The 13,111-nt window shown below is 36.6% G+C and overlaps 1 protein-coding gene across 2 annotated transcripts in view; it reads right to left on the bottom strand.

The window, feature by feature from the left end:
• Positions 1 to 442: 442 nt before the first annotated feature.
• Positions 443 to 13,111, bottom strand: part of LOC128627112 (ralBP1-associated Eps domain-containing protein 1-like) — a 40,864-nt gene continuing 28,195 nt past the window's right edge. The window contains exons 2-7 of one of the 2 annotated variants that reach the window (XM_053663456.1): positions 4,199 to 4,322; positions 2,418 to 2,614; positions 2,136 to 2,289; positions 1,554 to 1,615; positions 812 to 974; positions 443 to 542 (exon numbers count right to left, since the gene is read on the bottom strand). In XM_053663456.1, the coding sequence (XP_053519431.1) occupies positions 475 to 542; positions 812 to 974; positions 1,554 to 1,615; positions 2,136 to 2,289; positions 2,418 to 2,614; positions 4,199 to 4,322 (768 nt within the window). In that variant the 3' untranslated portion in view covers positions 443 to 474. Of the gene's footprint in view, positions 543 to 811; positions 975 to 1,490; positions 1,616 to 2,135; positions 2,290 to 2,417; positions 2,615 to 4,198; positions 4,323 to 13,111 lie in introns of both variants that reach the window. The other variant, XM_053663455.1, reaches the window with a different exon arrangement.

Genomic DNA, 13,111 nt, shown 5'->3' on the forward strand with positions numbered 1-13,111 from the left:
CTACTATTGGGAGGCCTCTTCTATGGGTCCAGCTCTGGTCTTTTTATATTTTCAAGTTGATTGTGACTCTCAGAAAAAGAAGATAAAAAAAGTTGAACAGTGAAAGGACAGCAAACTCAGTTATTAACAACCACACGTGAATGGGAAGTGGATGACAGTAAAAGTTAAGTTGCAGCAGAAAACAAGAGTTACGGAAACATGAGTCCCGCAAACTAACTTTTATTCCATACATTATTTTAGCAACAAGAGACAGTTAATACAGCTTAAAGACTTCAGCATTTTTTAAAGAACTACTATACCAATATCATTTTATTTTGTTTCTAAAGAGTGAGAGAGAAACTGACTATTTCAAGGCCAATGCTGAGTTAAGAACATTCTTGAAACTAGTCTACTAGTTTGTTCTTTAAGGTTAAAATATACCTGCAGGAAACCCCTTTGAAACAACCCACATCACCCAACTAACACATGCCGCACTTACCAAATATGAGAAAGTTCAAGAATAGGAAGCTTTGATTTTGTAAAAAACTCTTTAGCTGCAGATCCTGAAATATTAAAACAGTATTACTTAGCATTATTCTGAACGTAGAGACCCAAGAATAAGATGTGTAAGTCTTAAGACCTTTTTCACTGAAAAAAGGTAACCTTAACATGTATATATGGCATGTTTTGGGCTTCCAGTGATTACAAGTTCTTTCTAGACAATCTGAGAATTATCTTTTATAATTTCTGACCAATAAAACCATTTCTTTAGTATTATGAAATTGAGACTTTGAATGTTCCCATCTAGAAGAATATGTTTTTAGTAACTCACCTGGAATAAATCCATTTAGATCAGGCTGAATGGTTTTAAACTGGTTTACATAATACTGTCTTTGTTCGTCTGTTATTTTCCAGGGATCATCATAACTACTGGATTGCCTACGAATCTCATTGGCAGTTGTAGCTGATGCTACAGTTCGTACTGTTGTCTGGTCCTGTAATGAAACAATTTTTCCTCAGTATGGTATCTATCTACACAATTACATGGACCAAGACTGCTAGGTTACTTATCTTTGAAAGTAAAACTTACTTTTTGTGGATGTTTAAAATATAAGAAGTCTTCACAAACTCATCAGCAAACCACAGATTTATAACCAGGTTACTGAATGTTTTTGGACCACGATTATATAAATGTGTAGAATGACAGCAATATGTAAGCAACAGAAAGTTATGGAAATGTGCTGAGAAAGCCAAGCAAATATATTGCTGGATGCCAAAAACCTTCCAAAGTTCACTAAGGAATTAGAAAGAAAATCAGCCAGAACTTTTAGCAAAACATTTTAAGGATAACAGACTTGAAAGAAACACACAGAGCTAAGTTCCGTTTAAAAAAAAAAAAAAAAAGAATTAACTTGCGTTTATAAAATGTGCACAGCAAAATATAAAAACAATGACTGCAGCAATACTCTGAATGAAGCAAATAAAAATGCAATACCAATAAAATGTCACACCTGGACAGAAGCAGGATGCATGGGTAAAAGAGTACTGGTTGGTGGAGTATCTGCAAAACTGACCCAGTTTTCTTGAGGTGGAGGTGGAGAATGCCCTGACCACACTGCGTCACCGGCAGAAGAACCTACAAGCAGAATGGGTAAACACGCTGACTCACTTTTAAAGAAAACAAGTTACCAGGCTTTTTATTGTAAACTCACCACACACATATTATATAAGTATTCTTTCAAGCTCCAACTTTAAAGAAATACTATTTTCTAAAAATGAAATATTTTTTGTCAATTAAAAAGGATCTCATTTAAATCTATTAAATTGTTATTTCAGTATTGATTAAATTGTTAATACTAGAACATATAAAATATACCTAGTATATTGGGAAATAATTATTTATAATCACTTCACCTTCAGAGAATCTGGTATGTATAAATTGTTTTCTAAGCATCGTACATATAAGTAAAAGTGATTACCACTGTTCAAAGTGATCCATCTACTTACAAATTTTCATAGTTGGTTTTTGCTTCTATTTAAGGCATTTAACTTATAATTAGAAATTGTCTTGGAGGCAACTCTTACAGAAATGTTATCAAGTTTCCTTCAATCTACACCTTTAATCAATGCACGTTACCCTTAGAACTTCTAAATACCTGATTGTGCTTCACCAAAGGGAGACCAAAACGGCCCAGGTCCTGCAAGAGGCCTCTCACTATTTCCTCCACTGGGATGTCGGCTGTGCTTCCTCCACGTGTGCGGAGAAGCTGGTGGTGACTGCTGTGGAGAAACTACTGGAGATGCAGGTTCCTAGAATGAGTATTATTATTTTTAAATTTTAATTTCAAGGTAGCATGTTCATTATTAAGGCGCTCAGTAACAGGTTCAGTGCATCTACACGGGTTGTCAGCTGATAATACTGACATGCATGTGACTACCTGCTGATCCGCAGACGTGCGAGACTGGACAGTGTCGTGGCTCACAGATCCTTTTTTCACCTGCCCCCTTCCAGGTGGTGGAGGAATCACACCAGAATAAGACCCTTGGTTTTCAGAATCTGAAGAGTATGAGGCTGCATGGCGAGATTCCTGTTCATTCTTTGAAGCAATAAATCTTGGCAGAGGAAGGTCCTTTACTGTTAATGGTGAAAATAATGATTACTTTAAAATAAAAAATGATGGTACATTAAAAACTGAAATTGAGATGAATTAGATATGAGAAAGAATTTTATAAAAACTGATATAGACACAACAGACATAAAATGTCTATCATTATGAAATTTAGATCATCATCTCCCTTGGATTGTTAAGGGAGAGTCTAACCAAGAAAGAAATAGAAACGGCAACACCAAACTGTCCTTCTAAGAAGTTATAACAGCTGCACTAAATGTCCACTGCACGTCTAGTCCTATATACGCACTTTATATTCACCTCATCTCATAACCACTGTAAACCTGCAAGTCCCTACTTTACATGTACAGAAACTGAGGCTCCAAAATGCCAGTCACTAACAGTAATTGGCAAATCTAAATCCAGGCTAAAGTAAGATGTTAGAGCTCAAAGTAAAACACAGTATATGTCACCAAATTTCAGACTAGATTAATCTAGACATTTTCATGGCAGAAATTCATGAAACTATCTTACTGTTCACCTACCAAGGATACAATATAAACTGCTCAATCTATGAATTTTAGTCTGGCTTATTTCACTCCTTCAGGCAGATATTCTACATTCAATTTTAAATGAAGAAAAATAAAAAACTTCTCTGCAGGTCAGTCATAAGTCATACTTTTAGACCAGAATAATACAGCAGCAGAATCATTCTGAGAACAAAATGTACTTCTGTCCACTGTGACTACCTGTGTGGCTCCTGAGAATCTCCACACTAAGGGGGAGATTAAACTTACTCAACAGTATGTAAAGAATTCGAATTACCTGAAAAGAATGTAAACTCTCAACACTAGAAGAATGATGTGTAGCAAACCAGAGGTCCCCAGTGAAAACATCCAACTGACTAATAAACTAAACCGGTACTGCAAACTGCTGTGTTATAGATAATGCAGTTTTCTCTTTCCCTTTTCCTCTACGAAAACTATAAAACTCCCTGCATTTAAATGCTTAAAGTTTCCACCTACTTTAATATTAACACATGTCCAAATAATAGAAAAACTAACTATCCTAGGCGATACTTACAAGGCAGTTAGATGTCTATAACTAGGCCTTAGTCTGCCAATATTTTAATACTGTCTATCAATCAGAATGTTTTGTTTAACTAACACTTTCTAATTCTATATGATGCTTCTCATAGTCTTCACAAACAAGAAAACAAAGTATAATGTTGCTTTATACTTTGTGAGAAAAAAATATAAAGAAAGCATAGATAAAGGTCACTGAAATTCACCACTTATCAATTCACCTTGATAAGATTACTCACCTAAATTCTAAGCAATTCTTAATAAATTTAGGCTATAAAAATCACCATTTTAAGTTTTATATAATTAAATATGTATGAAGTACACATATGTCATAATATTTAAGATAAATATTTTTGAATAATCACAAATTGAAAAAGTATGGCAGTGAGAATGAAGTCAGGGCACTTCACTCAAGGTCCCAAATGACATTATCATATCAGAAAGACTCAACATTTATAGTGCCTTTACTTCACTTGTGATCAGAAGTCTAGTTTTGTTTCAGTTACTAATGTATCCCATATTTACCTGTATTAATACTTTCCACTCTTAAAGGGAAACCAGACTGGGCCACAGCTACAAGTTTCAAAGCAATATAGAACTGACTTCTTCCAAAATAACCAAGTCTTGTTGCACCACAAAGCTCCATAATCTGTAAAAGAACACAATGGAACAGAAGATTTATGACCATGATTATCTAACTTCTGTTGATAACTTCTCCAAAAATACATAGCTGACAAATTACTCTCAACTTGATGACCTACTTCCTCAAGTTTCAGGTTTGTTTGAAAACAAAAAGGCACTGACCTTAAATGAGCAGGTTATTGTTCTCCTACTTATTAAAATCGACATGATAAGCAATTTTATTTTATTAAACTTTTTTATAGGAGTCCTATTTTTAGAAATAATGTACCATCCACACTCTTCACAAACACTGTGCATACAACAGGCCATGCAACTGACAAATTGTTTTGCAGCCATTTAAAGTAAAAATTATAAAATCATGTATGAAGTGGGAAAAAGACAGGACGCATTTGAAACACATAAATGCAAATTAGAAATAACCAGAATATAAAAATTCTATCAGCAATTTTAAGTGAGATTAAGGGTAGGACTTTTTTTTCTTATTTTTGGTACACCAAAAGTTGGGGGTTTGATTCCCAGCCAGCGCACATATCTAGGCTGTGGGTTCAGTCTCAGGTCAGGGGGTGAATGGGAGGCAACCAAAGGATGTTTTCCCTTCTTTGCGTGCTCTCCCTCTCGCTCTCTCAATCTCTCCCTCTCTTTCTCCCTAAAATCAATAAACACTATATAAATTTCTTTAAAATATTTTAAAATTTGTTTAAAAAGCCAAAGAGGATAAAGAGGCTGGTTTATATTAAGGGAGCTATGAGGAAAAGGAGGGTGAGACAGTTAGGAAAGGGAGGGCGCACAGCCTTGTAGGCTGCGTAGACATTTTGTTAGGATTATTGTCCTTATCCACTACGCTTTCCTGCCCACTTGACATCCCTTAAGAAATCATTACACATCTTAGATGTTTTTGTTTATAAAGCAAAGCGTCTAAAATATGGTAGGTATATGTTAGCTACAGGGCAAATCTAAAAGGAAACACATGGTTTATTTAGCCTTGTTACATCTGTTTCAGGGGCCTGTGGGACTCGCAGGGAGAGACACCAAGGGACCAGTTAGAAATGCGGAGGGAGTGTCCAGAAGGGAGTGAGCTACGGAAATGGGCTCCATGCCTGGGAAGTAGACCATAGGTGATGACTGCACCTGGGGCAGGAAGTGAGCTTACCTGCAAGCCCAGAGCAGTGAAAGGAAATGCCAGAGAACACCGAAACCTAAAAGGCACGAAGAAGTCCACAGAAAAGGCAGGAGGAAAGTACCAAAACGAGAAGCCAAGTAAACTTATCACAAGAACAAAACAGATGAAATGAACTATGGAATAACCATATAAGAAAACTATACAGCCTCTAAAACTCACTGTGTATAGTATTTATGTTACTTTTAAAAGGCAGTGTATAAATCTAATTACAATTTCCTTTATACACACATAAATAGCAGTGAATATGCCAGTATTTACGTCTGGGTGCTGAGATTAAGGGATATTTCTGTTTTCACTACACGAGTCTGTAGTTATTGCAGTGCTACCAAAAAAATATTATCATTTGCTCAGAAAATTGATAAATAATTTATAAAAAACAGAAATAGTGGGACCAATAAACAAGGGAGGAAGCATACTCTGTATTTTGTAATTAGGAGGTTTTTGCTACTTGTGTAGAAATGTGGCAGAGTAAAATAGTTTGCAATGAGTTAAGGAATGAACAGAAAGAATTTAAGTGGAAAGACAGGTACTAAATAGGTTAAGATGCTTGGTTCTGAAAGAAAGTTTGGGAAGGTAATATTACTTCTCCTTAAATCTCAGAACTAGTCAGGGGAAGAGCTGACACTAGAAATCAGGTCTTTTTGCTCCAAACACAACACTCTTTCCAGAGTGGTTAGCAGAGCAAGGAAGCACACTAACAGTCTCCTGCATCACACATGATGAAATTTTAAGAGTTTGTATGCCAAAATTCCACCCCAGGAAGCACGAAAAGAAATTTGAGTACAAGGGGAACAAAGAATAATGGAAAAAAATTAAATAAAGTTTTTCAAAAGACAAAGAAAAAGTTTGAAAAGGGAGAGGAAAAGGGCTTGAAGGGCAGTATTTGCAGTTATTTCTCTACAACTGCTCTGGCTGTACCAGCTAAAAAAACTCACTTTTGTGGCCCAAATCAGGCATCTGTCTCACTGATTATCTCCCCAAGCTACACCAATTGGAGAGGCCACAAACTCTTGAGAGCAAGAGAAAGGCGGGCCCTGGCCTATGCAGCTCAGCTGGTTGGGTGTCTCCCGCAAAGTGAAAGGTCACAGGTTCAAATTCCTGGTCAAGGCACGTGCCTGGGCTGCAGGTTAGATTTCCTGAGGGTGTGCATGGGAGAGGCAACCAATCATTGTTCCTCCTTCTCTTTCTCCCTCCCTTCCCAGCTTTCTAAAAAAAAAAAATTAAATAAATAAGTATCTTTGGAGAAAAAAGGAGAGGGAAGAGGAAAGGAGCTGTGCCATACAATTTACAAAAATAATCTCTGATAAAATCAAGAAGTCAGATTTATCATCACAATCTTGTGAATTAGACAAAATGTGTCACTGAAGAAATACTTGGAAAAAATTCGTAAAGGCAAAACTGCAGGACCAAAGTATTTGTACATTTGAAAATCTAATAGGGATCACCAACTGCCTTTCAAAAAGGTTACTGAGGTTTATTCTCCCACTGTCAATAGAAAGCGCTTGTTTCTCATCTCCAGTAACTTGAAAAACCACTCAAACTTGTATCTCTGGCTCGCTATTTTGCAGTTCTGTATAGCTAAAGTAGACTTGTTTTTTAATGACTTTAGCATTATAATATTTAAATTTTATAATCAGATAAGGTTAGTTTAGCTCTCAATTTTTTTCTTATTTAGAATTTCCAAGGCTATTCTCATATCATTCTTCCAAATAAATCCTTAGAATCATGTATCAAAATAAACTGAGGTTTTAACTGGGATGACAATTTATTTACAGTCATATTCCTAACTTTACAAGACAACTTCTAGTGTTTTATCACTAAGCATGATAATGGTGTCAACACTCTCCAATAGCTCTGTCATATTAAGTAACTACTCAGAAGTTCCACTCTTCTATGACTTTTGTTTTTGTTTTTTATCTTCAAAAACCACAAAGAGGTGTTAATTTTACTTTGTGCATATTTGGCAGAAAACTAGATCATAATTTTTCTCTTTGGTCTATTAATATTAATAATTCTACTAACAGAGTTCCTAACATCAAACCATTCTTTGATTCCTGCCTAAAATGAATTCCATTTAGTCATGATGTATTACTTTAAAATCAAAGTACTAATAGAATTTTAACCACAATTTTAAAAGATTAAGCTTTAAAAATTTTTTTAAAACCCTATATCTGGAAAGTTTGGAATTGGTGTTATGTTGGCTTTGTAAACAGAACTGGCGAGCTTTACTTTTTTTCCTCTCTGGTCTGAAATACTTTAAATAGATTAGCAACTATATGTTCCTTAAAAATGTGTTAAGAATTCACCTATAAAAAGAACACATGGACAAAAACAAGTGGGGGTGGAAATGGGAGGGAGGTGGGGAGGACTAGGGGGTGGGCTGGGATGGGAGTAAAAGGCAGAAAACTGTACTTGAACAACAATTAAAATTTTTTAAATAAATTTAAAAAAAAGAATTCACCTATAACACAGAGTGGACATGTACATCTTTGACACGTGTCTCCACATTATCCAATGTTATTTCTCTCTCTAAAATACACAGTAATTTCCTAGAAAATCATTTATCACCTCCAAATTTTTATATTTATTATTAACTCAGCCTATTATTCAAACTAGTCTCATTGTTTTGATGGACTCTCCAAGGTAACTTCACCTTCATCTACATTTTGTGCATTTGTGCACAAGCTCCTCCTCTTCTGCTCCAGCGGAACCACCTGAGCTGTTGGGTTACAGAATCCCAGGCCCCCCTGCCAGATTCTGACTTCACCAGGAAACCCAGTATACCTAGTGTGGCTGGTACACTGCTAACAGTTACTACAAACTATTAAGCTTTATTTTATTAACATTATAAAACTTACATGCTCCTAGAAAGACAAATGAAATAGTACTTAAGGATACAGAATGAAAAGTTTCCACAATTCCCATCAGAAATAACAATTCCTTTCATATGTTCTTCCCATTTTTTCTACATGTATATAAATACACGAGTACACATATGTAATATACACACTTTTTACAAATACAGGGTCACACTAGATATTTTTTCACATATTACTCAAACATCTTTTTATATTAGCATACGAAGTTCTCTTTGATTATTTTTTACATAGCATTGCATTGCACAGACATACCTATTACAAATTAACTAATCCCCTACTGATGATGGGGATTCGGGTTTTTTTCCAGCTTTCCATTAGAAATGATTTAAAACATAATCTTGTACATCTATTTTTGTGCGCTTTTACAGCTGTGGAACAAATATCCCGAAATGGAATGTGCTTTAAAATATACCTACTCAGTAGTACAAACTCTGAAGGACTGGCCTGGCTGCCTGGTCTAAACACGAGAGAAGTCAAAGTTGTCATTAATTTTATTGGCTTCACAAAACTTCACAAAGGTATACATACCAGCCCTAAACAAGCCAGGATTGATTTCTCTACTCTGTTCCATATTTCCCAAATAGTCACTGACATCCAGGAAAATAAACTAGATTGTAGTCCACTTTAACACCTATAGAGAGCAAGGTGACTAGGGAATTGTTCTGTATCATTCATATAGCACTTGAGCAAGTTATGTAACTTCCACAGTCCTTCAGTTTCCCCACGTGTAAACTGGCAAAATATACTACCTCACACAGTCGCTGTGAGGATTCAGTGGGTCTGTAGTTAATAAAGCACTTTAAAAGCACTTCTTTATTACTTTCATCATATGTACTTTATATCATCAGGGTCTTTTCAGAGACCAAGTCATTCTTGAAAAGCACATTTTCTTCAGAGCTGAAAGCTAATGCCTTTAGGTACCAAAAAAGGATTTATTATAGTTTTTGATGAAAAGTACTCTAAAACCAAGGATGCTTCTGCGCCTTCTTAAGTATTTTTGAACTTCTGATTAAGACAATACACCGAGCACTGGAATTTATCCTCTGCCATCAGGAAGCTTATGAAAATGACACAAGGAATAAATCCACAAAAAGAAAAGGGAACCGAAAAGCTGACAAGAAATGCCAATAGAGTTTAGCAATCAGAAAACAGATGGAGTCATATCTAATACAGTAAGGTGGGAGAAATTAGTGTCAGGAATACCCATGGGAAAGAATCAATTTGCCCTGGAAAATTTAGGGCCTCATCCCAAAAAGCTAGGTATGACTAAGGGTGAGACTGGGGCAGAGATAAAGATCCTTATTTCTGCAGCTGCTTGCTGAATAATAACAACCAGACTTCACCCTCCGAGTAAAATCAAACAAAAAACTGTCAGTTGTACCTCTAAAAAATGAAAGGCCAGGGAAATCACTAGGAGGGTTGATGTGGATAGGAGCAGTTGCCCCAGAGAAAAGCTTCTCTTTCCAGCATTTAGTCATCCAGCTGGAGTCAGCATGCAGCCGCTCCCAAAGCGAGGCAGGCAGCCTCCTGAGCTGGGACACCGCTGCACCTGCGGAGCTGGGTCAGTTTTCTAATGGCTCGTTAAGTCTGAACAGGTACCAAAGATCAACAAACAGCTAAGCAAAACTTATAAAATGAAAGAGCACTGCCGGATTTACAAACAGGAAGAAAAAACTCTAAGAGGAAAGATATAATTCAGGAGTGAAAGAACACTTGAAAATACTCTAATGAGTATCCTCCGCCAGATTTTAGGCGATACTGCAGCCATAAAGCAATAACAGGATACTATGAAAAGGAGACAGAGAATAGGATGTATGGAAACATATAAAGCTCAATAGAAATACTAGAAGTTAAAATAAAAAATTTCTCCAGAAGTAGGAAGGGAAAGATGAATTGGAAAATGTAAGAGAAAAGAAACAGAGAAATTAGAACTACATTTTAATTAAAAAGAAGTCTACATTTTAATTAAAATGAAGAAAAAAGAGCAATAATTCAAGAACGAGAGTTTTCCCCAAAGCTAAAGGACAAAAGTTTTTCATATTGAGAGTATACTGAGTGCTCAACACAATGGGTTAAGGATTCCTAAACACATTTCTGTGGAACTTCAGATAAAACAAAGATCCCAAGCGCACCAAGAGTAGACTTAGGGCAGGTGGATAAAGGGGGGAGACACTTAACACTTCAGAAGAAATATTAACTTAACTGGAATCACACTTCTTATCAGTAACACTGAGTATCAGAAAACAATGAGGCAACATCTTCAAGGTACTAAGAAAAAAATTTTCAATCTGGAATTCAATATCCAAACTACCATGAAGATGATGGAAAGAACAGACACTTAAATAAATGCAGAAATAAACTTTACCTCCCATGAACTCTTAATTGAGAAAATATGTGAAGGTGTTACGCAGCAAAATTTGGAGACGGAGCGTCCAGGGAAAGTAGATCCCCTTAGTAAAAGGGTAGTTTTTGCCTTAAGAGCATTCTGTCCATTGTTCTTCTGCATCGAGGTTAACATGCCCCTGAAACAGCAGAGCAATCTTTCCCAGACCCCCGGGAGGAGGTATAACCACCTTCACCAGACTCCCTACTGTTATCTTGTTGCCTGTATACCACTTTACTTACTGTAAATGTTAGATGTTAATTTTCCTGTGCCCACGAATGTTTTGCTTTATATCCATTCCCAGAGATTTCCCCACTTTGTTTTCTCCTGTCTCCTTAATCTACCAATGGATTTCATGTAACCTTCCTTTGTTTTTCTCCTTTGATTCTAAATGTATAAAATTAACTGCAAAACTGCCATTCTACAAAGCATTTTTTCAATCTGTTCAGATGTTCCTTTCAGAAAGGTCCTTAATAAATGCTTGTAAAATTATTCTATAGGTTTGGATGTTAGTGGCCTAGAGAACAACCAATCCAGGTAAGAGTAAAATGACAGAAGGTTCCAGGAGGAAGACTGCAGAAAAAAAGAGAGGGGGAGAAATGAATGAAGGCAGATGGTACAAGAAAAAAACAAAGGCAACTGAGAAACTGCAGAGGAAATAGCTGTTTAAGAATATAATCATTCAGTACAATACCTGGATATATGGTAAAAACATGTATATTGTCATAATGTAAATGTTTTGTTTACTTTCAACTTTTAGACTCAACGTTAAGTCAAAACATATTAAATAATTAGGAATTATGGCTATAGAACATGATGCAAAAAATGCTATCAATATTAAGTATGTTAAAGTGTAACTAACAAGTTGAGAGAAGGATAAAGATGAAAAAAAAAAAAAAGACATGGGCTTCTGGTATCTGGTTTAGCCCATAAGAACTTTACAAGTTGACACTTCATCCTAATAAGTAAAAAGCTGAACAAAATGAAAAATCAAGAACTCATCTTAGATCCATAAGGGAATTGAGGGTGTGAACCCCAAGAAAAAAGACATAGTAAGAAGGGCTCCTGGTGGCTAACTGGACTCAAATTTTAAGAACAGAGCCTCGCAGCCATTTCTGCACAGGAGCCTCTCTCACAAACTGCACTTCAGAGAAGCTGTCACTGGACTGCCTGCCTGTACTGTTGCTGCCACCTGAGCCAGCCCTTCTGAAGGAGTTCCTGGAATCCTTTTTCAAGCCACAGGACTGAGGCTTTCACCATCCAATGGGAGCTACATGGCTCCAGAAAAATCAAAGTGGCTCTATTCTGACAATCAGGACAGCGCCTTTTGAACCAATCAAACTGCCAGAATTTGGAGCCCTCGAATAAGGACAGACCAATCAGGTATCAGGGGCAGGGAGTTTTGTCCAGATAAGCCAGGTACCCTCTGGCTGAGAGGGCACACTTCTGCTTTCCTCTGAAGACTGAAGATTTGTGTATCCCTGGCTGAGCTGAAATACCAAAGATGTCTTATCATGGAACAGTGCAGTGCAAAGCAGACTTGCACAGACAGAGCACAGCAGAGCAGGCCATGGAGGAAAAAAGCAGAGCTGTCTAGATGGAAAGGGGCTTGGCCTGAGAGCTGCCTTACTGCCATGCTGTTTTCACAGCCATGCTGTCTACCCGGGAATCCCTGCTGATGTTGAATTAGCACCAACAACCATGGGTAGACATGGTCATAGAGCAAACTGCTACCACTACCCCCACCCCAAACTGGAGGCCAACAGAAAGCAAATACAGAGACTCACCACTTACTGGAAGAAAACCCCATCAGCATTGTGAAAAATAATATAAACAGAGCCACTTCAAACTGACGTTAGAGCTGCCATCCCAGAGAAACTACTTTAAATGTCTTTGAAGGGAACCAAAGTTTTGCCATCCTGAAGCTGCCTTCTGGGATACTGACTTGATTCTGATGTATAAAACAAGTGGTAAAACTTCCACTTTCTGGAGCACTTTCTCAATCCATTGAGATTTTGCTTCTCAGAAATTGTCCGGTTAGCTCAAATAAACTCATAAAAATTCTCTAAAGGTTTGGACGTTTCTTACATCAACAATATAAATAATGTAAAACTATAAATCTCTCAGAAGATAACACAGGAGAAAACCTAGATGGCCTGGGATATGGCAATGGCCCTTTAGATACATCAACAAATCCATAAATCATGAAAGAAAAAACAATCATCTGAATTTCTATGCTACGAAAATAGGGTCAAGAGAATAAGAAGTCACAGAATGGAAGAAAATATTTGTGAAAGACTCACATGATAAAGGGCTATTAAACAAAGCATACAAAGAACTCTTAAAACTCTACA

Source organism: Artibeus jamaicensis, unplaced genomic scaffold, assembly GCF_021234435.1.
Source record: "Artibeus jamaicensis isolate MK-2021 breed Jamaican fruit bat unplaced genomic scaffold, CSHL_Jam_final contig_3176, whole genome shotgun sequence".
Lineage (NCBI taxonomy): Eukaryota > Metazoa > Chordata > Mammalia > Chiroptera > Phyllostomidae > Artibeus > Artibeus jamaicensis.